We start from the raw sequence: 10,010 nt of genomic DNA on the forward strand, positions 1-10,010 counted from the left end.
ACCAGGGCCCCAGCACAGGGGCGCGATCGCTTCCCTACTCCTGCTGGACACACGATTTCCGACACCGGCCAGGACGCTGCTGGCCTTCTTGGCCACCTGGGCACACTGCTGGCTCATCTGCAGCCGGCTGTCAACCAGCACCGCCAGGCCCTTTTCTGCTGGGCAGCGTCCCAGCAGCTCTTCCCCGAGCCTCCAGCGCTGCATGGCGTTGTCGGGACCCAAGTGCAGGACCCGGCGCTTGGCCTTGTTAAACCTCACAGAGCTGGCCTCGGCCCAGCGATCCAGCCTGTCCAGATCCCTCTGCAGAGCCCTCCTGCCCTCGAGCAGATCCGCACGCCCGCCCAACTTGGTGTCATTGCAAACTTACTGAGGGGGCACGCAATCCCCTCATCCACATCATCGATAAAGACATTGAACAAGACCGGCCCCAAAACAGAGCCCTGGGGAACACCGCTTGTGACCGGCCGCCAGCTGCGTTTAACTCTGTTCACCGCAGCTCTCTGGGCTCGGCCATCCAGGCGGTTTTTTACCCAGCAAAGAGTACACCTCTCTAAGCCATGAGCCGCCAGCTTCTCCAGGAGAATGCTGCGGCCGACGGTGTCCAAGGCTTTACTGAAGTCCAGGGAGATGACAGCCACAGCCTCTCCCCCATCCCCTAGGCGGCTCACCTGGTCATAGAAGGACAGCAGCTTGCTCAAGCAGGACGTGCCTTTCATGAACTCGTGCTGGCTGGGCTTGATCCCCTGCTTGTCCTGCGCAGGCCTTGTGAGCGCCCTCAGCGTGAACCGCTCCACAATCTTCCCCGGTGCCGAGGTCAGGCTGACAGGCCTGTAGTTCCCCGCATCCGCTTTCCCGCCCCTCCTGTAGACGGGTGTCACACTGGCAAGCCTCCGGTCATCTTGGACCTCCCCTCTTAACCAGCACTGCTGATAAACGATGGAGAGCGGCCTGGCAAGCTCCTCCGCCAGCTCCCTCACTACTCTTGGGTGCATCCCATCCAGCCCCAAAGCCCTCCGAGAGTCCAAGCGGCCTAGCAGGTCGGTAACTGCTTCCCCCTGGGTTACGACGGGTTTACTCTGCTCTCCGTAACAAGGCAGGCACGGACCTGTTGGAGCAGGTCCAGAGCAGGGCCGCAAACACCCTCAGAGGGTTGCCATACCTCTCCTACAAGGCAAGGCTGAGAGTTGGGCTTCTTCAGCCTGGAGAACACAAGGCTCCGGGGAGACCTTGCTGCGGCCTTTCAATACGAAGAGGAGGCTTAGAAGAAAGATGGGGACAGACTTCTTCATGGAGCCTCCTGCCATCGGACGAGGGCTAATGGCTGCAAACTACAGGGGCCTAGATTCAGACTAGATACAACGAAGACCATTTTTACCATGATGGTGGTCAAACACTGGCACACGGAGGTGCTAGATGCCCCATCCCCGCAAACCTTCCAGGTCAGGTCAGGTCAGGTCAGGTCAGGTCAGGTCGGACGCGGCTCTGAGCAGCCTGAGCCAGCTGAAGACGGCCCTGCTCGTTGCTGGGCCGATGCACTACGTGACCCGTCACGGTCCCTCCCAAACCAACCCGTTCTATCATTCCGTGAAGGAGAGGCACGGCACAGAGCGCTTTCGCTAGGCTGAGTTCCGCTACTCTTGCCACTGCAGGCGTTTTTTCACCACAGCTCTCTCGTTAGCGCTCCCTGAAAACACCTTCCAGCACCAACTATGTGAGGGCAATACGGGCAAGGTCCAGCCATGGACCTCCACCGTCACCCTGCCTCCTGCGGTGACGGCCCCTGGGCACGCCGAGTCATCGTCCACGCGCCAGCATCTCAAGCACAGCACACACCAACGCAACTCGTTCTGGCCACACAAGACCACGGCTCCCAGCCCGACACCGCCCTGACACCACCGCCGCCACCACACACGCGTTCCCCCTGCGCCAAAAGCTTTGAGAAAACACGCGGCAGCCTCTCTCGCACCAGCAGATCGCGATCCTTGCCGTTGGAAGGGACCTGGAAACCTCAGCGAGTGCAACCTCCGCCTCCTCCCCCCGCTAGAGCTCTGCAACTACATCAGCTGGCTCAGCTCCACCTCCAGACGACTCTTGGACACCCCTCCTCGAGCGGCCCACGGCCTCACGCCATCCCAAACGCAAGACCCTTCGCTTACGGGGGACGTTCTCTTCTTTGCCCTCCAGCCACCTCAGGCAAGGAGGCAGAGAAAACACAACAAGACCTCTGCTGCAGCGGCACGCGCACCGGACCGCAGCCCGGGCCCCAGCGCAGCAGCACGGCGAGCAGCAAAACTCTTGCCCATATCCTCTTCCTTCTTCCTCAAGGGTTTCCTCCTGCCCGTCTTCCCCATCTCAGACGCTTCCAGCACAGGAGCTGGGGCAGCTCCCTCCAGGAACACGCCCAATGCTCAGGTGCCTACACCTGCAGCCGCCTCCTCGCAAGCCGCCGCCACCCCCAGGCCCTCGCTCCAGGACGGGGCTCCCCAGGCTCTGCCAAGTGACATCACTGCCCAAGCCTTCCCAACACGAAAGGAAAAGACCCGCTAAGATGAAAACAACGGCGAGCCCCAAGAGAAAGGAAAACAGACCACAACCAACGCCACGGCATTACAGACGGAAAAGACACTTGCGCAGGAAGGGAAACTTCAGCTGCAGAAAAGCGGCACCAGGGCTCGCCCCGCAGGCGATGGCGAAACCCTCACACACCTCCCCGGCACAGCTGCCCCCAAGGGCTCTGCCCCAGCGCTTTCGCATCCCCCACTCAACCGCTGCAGCCAACCTGCCCACAACACACCACCGGCAAAGCACCGCCACCGCCCGCCCCACGCTCGGCCACCCCACCAACGCACTTCCCCAAGACCGCCGCAGCCACCAGCCAAAACTGAAAACCACAGCCGGAAACTCGCCGCAATCAGAAAGCAAGGAAGGGAAAGCCGCGGCACCACATAAACCCGGCCACCCGGCAGCACCCCAGGCACAGCGCCCACCCGCACCACCACCAAGCCTCACCGGGCTCCTGCCCGGCACCACCCACGCAGCACCCACAGCCCCACCATGGCTGCGCCCGCAGCCCCACAGCCCCGCCTGCGGCACGGCGCCCCGGCGCTCCTGCTCCTCCTGACGGCTCTCGCCACCGCCCTCGCCTGCCACCACCTGCGGCCCCGCCACGCCACCTTCCCCTGGGACAGCCTCCAGCTCCTCCAGGCCATGGCTCCCAGCCCGCCACAGCCCTGCCACCACCAGCAGGCGCCCTTCTTCCCCGACGCCCTCCTCCACACCAGCCACCCCCAGCAAGCCGCCGCCACCGCCCTCCGCATCCTCCAGCACCTCTTCGACACCCTCAGCAGCCCCAGCACCCCCCACCACTGGGACGCCCAGGCACGCCACCACCTCCTCAACAGCCTCCAGCACCACATCCAGCAGCTCCAGCAATGCCTGCCAGCCAGCGGCACGCTCTTCCAAGGCCGAGGGCCCCGCAACCTGCTGCTCAGCATCAGCAAATACTTCAGGGACATCCAGGACTTCCTCCGCACCCACAACCACAGCGCCTGCGCCTGGGACCACGTCCGCCTCGAAGCTCGCGCCTCTTTCCAACACCTCCACAACCTCACCCGCACCATGCGCAATTAGCCCAACGACCCCAAACAACCCGCCCGGCCCCACGCACCCCCGCCCACGACCACGCCACCACCGCCGCTGCTGCTCCACCACCGCCCCATCCCCACCTCTGTCCTCCCGCCTCCCCTGACCCAGGCACACGGACACTGCGCCAACGGCCCTGCAACCTCGGCCTCCACTGACTGCTCCTCTACCGAGACAACTCACTCTATTTATTGTGACAATGGTTTTTTATCTATTTATTCACCTATTTATTCAACGGAAAATAAAGTCCTCTTGCAAAAAGCCTGACAGTGCCTCTTGTCTCAGAAGCACAGGAAGGACCCTGGGGCTGGGGGGAAGCCACCTCCACGCAGCGCCTACTCCACGCCCGGCTCCAAACAGGGCTCGCCACATCCCGGGCCCACCCTTCTCTCTGGCACCTCCCCAGCCAGGCACTTTCCAAAGCCTCTTTCGAAAACCTCTGCCCGCCTTTAGCCATCGTCATCGCAACCATCGCTTCGGCCCTTCTCTCCTCCACATTTTACACCTTCCATCCCGCTTTAGGCCGACTGATGATCAGCTCCGGAGTCCTCAGTACGACGAATCATACGGTCACAAAGGTTCGAAAAGACCTCCAACATCATCAAGCCCAACCGTCAACCTAAGACCACCACGCCCACAAAACCGTGTCCCAAAGTCCCACGTCTACACGTTTTTTCAACGTCTCCACTGATGGTGACGCCACCACTTCCCCGGGCAGCCTGTTCCAATGCTTGGCCACTCTTTCACTACAGACACTTGTCCTAATATCCAGCCTAGACCTCCCCTGGCACAACATGAGGACATTTCCTCTCGTCCTATCGCTTAGTTACTTGGGAGAAGAGACGACACCCTCCTCACTGCAACCTCCTTTCAGCTAGTCCTAGAGAGCAAGAAGGTCACCTCTCAGCCTCCTCTTCTCCACACTCAACAACCCCAGTTCCCTCAGCCGCTCCTCAGTAAGCCTTGTTCTCCAGACCCCTCACCAGCTTCGTTGCCCTTCTCTGCACTCCCTCCAGCCACTCAATGTCCTTCCTGTAGCGAGGGGCCCAAAACTGCACACAGGGTTTGAGGTGCGGCCTCACCAGGGCCCCAGCACAGGGGCGCGATCGCTTCCCTACTCCTGCTGGACACACGATTTCCGACACCGGCCAGGACGCTGCTGGCCTTCTTGGCCACCTGGGCACACTGCTGGCTCATCTGCAGCCGGCTGTCAACCAGCACCGCCAGGCCCTTTTCTGCTGGGCAGCGTCCCAGCAGCTCTTCCCCGAGCCTCCAGCGCTGCATGGCGTTGTCGGGACCCAAGTGCAGGACCCGGCGCTTGGCCTTGTTAAACCTCACAGAGCTGGCCTCGGCCCAGCGATCCAGCCTGTCCAGATCCCTCTGCAGAGCCCTCCTGCCCTCGAGCAGATCCGCACGCCCGCCCAACTTGGTGTCATTGCAAACTTACTGAGGGGGCACGCAATCCCCTCATCCACATCATCGATAAAGACATTGAACAAGACCGGCCCCAAAACAGAGCCCTGGGGAACACCGCTTGTGACCGGCCGCCAGCTGCGTTTAACTCTGTTCACCGCAGCTCTCTGGGCTCGGCCATCCAGGCGGTTTTTTACCCAGCAAAGAGTACACCTCTCTAAGCCATGAGCTGCCAGCTTCTCCAGGAGAATGCTGCGGCCGACGGTGTCCAAGGCTTTACTGAAGTCCAGGGAGATGACAGCCACAGCCTCTCCCCCATCCCCTAGGCGGCTCACCTGGTCATAGAAGGACAGCAGCTTGCTCAAGCAGGACGTGCCTTTCATGAACTCGTGCTGGCTGGGCTTGATCCCCTGCTTGTCCTGCGCAGGCCTTGTGAGCGCCCTCAGCGTGAACCGCTCCACAATCTTCCCCGGTGCCGAGGTCAGGCTGACAGGCCTGTAGTTCCCCGCATCCGCTTTCCCGCCCCTCCTGTAGACGGGTGTCACACTGGCAAGCCTCCGGTCATCTTGGACCTCCCCTCTTAACCAGCACTGCTGATAAACGATGGAGAGTGGCCTGGCAAGCTCCTCCGCCAGCTCCCTCACTACTCTTGGGTGCATCCCATCCAGCCCCAAAGCCCTCCGAGAGTCCAAGCGGCCTAGCAGGTCGGTAACTGCTTCCCCCTGGGTTACGACGGGTTTACTCTGCTCTCCGTAACAAGGAAGGCACGGACCTGTTGGAGCAGGTCCAGAGCAGGGCCGCAAACACCCTCAGAGGGTTGCCATACCTCTCCTACAAGGCAAGGCTGAGAGTTGGGCTTCTTCAGCCTGGAGAACACAAGGCTCCGGGGAGACCTTGCTGCGGCCTTTCAATACGAAGAGGAGGCTTAGAAGAAAGATGGGGACAGACTTCTTCATGGAGCCTCCTGCCATCGGACGAGGGCTAATGGCTGCAAACTACAGGGGCCTAGATTCAGACTAGATACAACGAAGACCATTTTTACCATGACGGTGGTCAAACACTGGCACACGGAGGTGCTAGATGCCCCATCCCCGCAAACCTTCCAGGTCAGGTCAGGTCAGGTCAGGTCAGGTCAGGTCGGACGCGGCTCTGAGCAGCCTGAGCCAGCTGAAGACGGCCCTGCTCGTTGCTGGGCCGATGCACTACGTGACCCGTCACGGTCCCTCCCAAACCAACCCGTTCTATCATTCCGTGAAGGAGAGGCACGGCACAGAGCGCTCTCGCTAGGCTGAGTTCCGCTACTCTTGCCACTGCAGGCGTTTTTTCACCACAACTCTCTCGTTAGCGCTCCCTGAAAACACCTTCCAGCACCAACTATGTGAGGGCAACACGGGCAAGGTCCAGCCATGGACCTCCACCGTCACCCTGCCTCCTGCGGTGACGGCCCCTGGGCACGCCGAGTCATCGTCCACGCGCCAGCATCTCAAGCACAGCACACACCAACGCAACTCGTTCTGGCCACACAAGACCACGGCTCCCAGCCCGACACCGCCCTGACACCACCGCCGCCACCACACACGCGTTCCCCCTGCGCCAAAAGCTTTGAGAAAACACGCGGCAGCCTCTCTCGCACCAGCAGATCGCGATCCTTGCCGTTGGAAGGGACCTGGAAACCTCAGCGAGTGCAACCTCCGCCTCCTCCCCCCGCTAGAGCTCTGCAACTACATCAGCTGGCTCAGCTCCACCTCCAGACGACTCTTGGACACCCCTCCTCGAGCGGCCCACGGCCTCACGCCATCCCAAACGCAAGACCCTTCGCTTACGGGGGACGTTCTCTTCTTTGCCCTCCAGCCACCTCAGGCAAGGAGGCAGAGAAAACACAACAAGACCTCTGCTGCAGCGGCACGCGCACCGGACCGCAGCCCGGGCCCCAGCGCAGCAGCACGGCGAGCAGCAAAACTCTTGCCCATATCCTCTTCCTTCTTCCTCAAGGGTTTCCTCCTGCCCGTCTTCCCCATCTCAGACGCTTCCAGCACAGGAGCTGGGGCAGCTCCCTCCAGGAACACGCCCAATGCTCAGGTGCCTACACCTGCAGCCGCCTCCTCGCAAGCCGCCGCCACCCCCAGGCCCTCGCTCCAGGACGGGGCTCCCCAGGCTCTGCCAAGTGACATCACTGCCCAAGCCTTCCCAACACGAAAGGAAAAGACCCGCTAAGATGAAAACAACGGCGAGCCCCAAGAGAAAGGAAAACAGACCACAACCAACGCCACGGCATTACAGACGGAAAAGACACTTGCGCAGGAAGGGAAACTTCAGCTGCAGAAAAGCGGCACCAGGGCTCGCCCCGCAGGCGACGGCGAAACCCTCACACACCTCCCCGGCACAGCTGCCCCCAAGGGCTCTGCCCCAGCGCTTTCGCATCCCCCACTCAACCGCTGCAGCCAACCTGCCCACAACACACCACCGGCAAAGCACCGCCACCGCCCGCCCCACGCTCGGCCACCCCACCAACGCACTTCCCCAAGACCGCCGCAGCCACCAGCCAAAACTGAAAACCACAGCCGGAAACTCGCCGCAATCAGAAAGCGAGGAAGGGAAAGCCGCGGCACCACATAAACCCGGCCACCCGGCAGCACCCCAGGCACAGCGCCCACCCGCACCACCGCCAAGCCTCACCGGGCTCCTGCCCGGCACCACCCACGCAGCACCCACAGCCCCACCATGGCTGCGCCTGCAGCCCCACAGCCCCGCCTGCGGCACGGCGCCCCGGCGCTCCTGCTCCTCCTGACGGCTCTCGCCACCGCCCTCGCCTGCCACCACCTGCGGCCCCGCCACGCCACCTTCCCCTGGGACAGCCTCCAGCTCCTCCAGGCCATGGCTCCCAGCCCGCCACAGCCCTGCCACCACCAGCAGGCGCCCTTCTTCCCCGACGCCCTCCTCCACACCAGCCACCCACAGCAAGCCGCCGCCACCGCCCTCCGCATCCTCCAGCACCTCTTCGACACCCTCAGCAGCCCCAGCACCCCCCACCACTGGGACGCCCAGGCACGCCACCACCTCCTCAACAGCCTCCAGCACCACATCCAGCAGCTCCAGCAATGCCTGCCAGCCAGCGGCACGCTCTTCCAAGGCCGAGGGCCCCGCAACCTGCTGCTCAGCATCAGCAAATACTTCAGGGACATCCAGGACTTCCTCCGCACCCACAACCACAGCGCCTGCGCCTGGGACCACGTCCGCCTCGAAGCTCGCGCCTCTTTCCAACACCTCCACAACCTCACCCGCACCATGCGCAATTAGCCCAACGACCCCAAACAACCCGCCCGGCCCCACGCACCCCCGCCCACGACCACGCCACCACCGCCGCTGCTGCTCCACCACCGCCCCATCCCCACCTCTGTCCTCCCGCCTCCCCTGACCCAGGCACACGGACACTGCGCCAACGGCCCTGCGACCTCGGCCTCCACTGACTGCTCCTCTATTTATTCTGACAATGGTTTTTTATCTATTTATTCACCTATTTATTCAACGGAAAATAAAGTCCTCTTGCAAAAAGCCTGACTGTGCCTCTTGTCTCAGAAGCACAGGAAGGACCCTGGGGCTGGGGGGAAGCCACCTCCACGCAGCGCCTACTCCACGCCCGGCTCCAAACAGGGCTCGCCACATCCCGGGCCCACCCTTCTCTCTGGCACCTCCCCAGCCAGGCACTTTCCAAAGCCTCTTTCGAAAACTTCTGCCCGCCTTTAGCCATCGTCATCGCAACCATCGCTTCGGCCCTTCTCTCCTCCACATTTTACACCTTCCATCCCGCTTTAGGCCGACTGATGATCAGCTCCGGAGTCCTCAGTACGACGAATCATACGGTCACAAAGGTTGGAAAAGATCTCCAACATCATCAAGCCCAACCGTCAACCTAAGACCACCACGCCCACAAAACCGTGTCCCAAAGTCCCACGTCTACACGTTTTTTCAACGTCTCCACTGATGGTGACGCCACCACTTCCCCGGGCAGCCTGTTCCAATGCTTGGCCACTCTTTCACTACAGACACTTGTCCTAATATCCAGCCTAGACCTCCCCTGGCACAACATGAGGACATTTCCTCTCGTCCTATCGCTTAGTTACTTGGGAGAAGAGACGACACCCTCCTCGCTGCAACCTCCTTTCAGCTAGTCCTAGAGAGCAAGAAGGTCACCTCTCAGCCTCCTCTTCTCCACACTCAACAACCCCAGTTCCCTCAGCCGCTCCTCAGTAAGCCTTGTTCTCCAGACCCCTCACCAGCTTCGTTGCCCTTCTCTGCACTCCCTCCAGCCACTCAATGTCCTTCCTGTAGCGAGGGGCCCAAAACTGCACACAGGGTTTGAGGTGCGGCCTCACCAGGGCCCCAGTACAGGGGCGCGATCGCTTCCCTACTCCTGCTGGACACACGATTTCCGACACCGGCCAGGACGCTGCTGGCCTTCTTGGCCACCTGGGCACACTGCTGGCTCATCTGCAGCCGGCTGTCAACCAGCACCGCCAGGCCCTTTTCTGCTGGGCAGCGTCCCAGCAGCTCTTCCCCGAGCCTCCAGCGCTGCATGGCGTTGTCGGGACCCAAGTGCAGGACCCGGCGCTTGGCCTTGTTAAACCTCACAGAGCTGGCCTCGGCCCAGCGATCCAGCCTGTCCAGATCCCTCTGCAGAGCCCTCCTGCCCTCGAGCAGATCCGCACGCCCGCCCAACTTGGTGTCATTGCAAACTTACTGAGGGGGCACGCAATCCCCTCATCCACATCATCGATAAAGACATTGAACAAGACCGGCCCCAAAACAGAGCCCTGGGGAACACCGCTTGTGACCGGCCGCCAGCTGCGTTTAACTCTGTTCACCGCAGCTCTCTGGTGAGAGAGAAAAAAAAACCATCCAGGCGGTTTTTTACCCAGCAAAGAGTACACCTCTCTAAGCCATGAGCTGCCAGCTTC

The 10,010-nt window shown here is 61.7% G+C and overlaps 3 protein-coding genes across 5 annotated transcripts in view; 2 read left to right on the forward strand and 1 right to left on the reverse strand.

Annotated features, from left to right (window-relative positions):
- Positions 1-10,010, reverse strand: part of UBAP2 (ubiquitin associated protein 2) — a 103,360-nt gene that overhangs the window by 25,470 nt on the left and 67,880 nt on the right. The gene's annotated exons all lie outside the window — the stretch shown is intronic.
- Positions 2,943-3,853, forward strand: LOC309415859 (interferon-like). Its single transcript, XM_082013521.1, has one exon. The coding sequence runs from the start codon at positions 3,055-3,057 to the stop codon at positions 3,628-3,630; it is 576 nt and encodes a 191-aa protein (XP_081869647.1). The 5' UTR covers positions 2,943-3,054; the 3' UTR covers positions 3,631-3,853.
- LOC309415855 (interferon-like) lies at positions 6,374-8,577 on the forward strand. The gene has a single exon (XM_082013517.1). It carries the CDS (start codon positions 7,777-7,779, stop codon positions 8,350-8,352), a length of 576 nt encoding a protein of 191 aa, XP_081869643.1. The 5' UTR covers positions 6,374-7,776; the 3' UTR covers positions 8,353-8,577.

The sequence above is a fragment of the Phaethon aethereus genome (genome assembly GCF_964289735.1).
Source record: "Phaethon aethereus genome assembly, chromosome: Z".
NCBI lineage: Eukaryota > Metazoa > Chordata > Aves > Phaethontiformes > Phaethontidae > Phaethon > Phaethon aethereus.

Coding starts and splice junctions, on each gene's coding strand:
- LOC309415855 (XM_082013517.1), top strand. CDS start 7,777: ATGGCTGCGCCTGCAGCCCCACAGCCCCGCCTGCGGCACGGCGCCCCG.
- LOC309415859 (XM_082013521.1), top strand. CDS start 3,055: ATGGCTGCGCCCGCAGCCCCACAGCCCCGCCTGCGGCACGGCGCCCCG.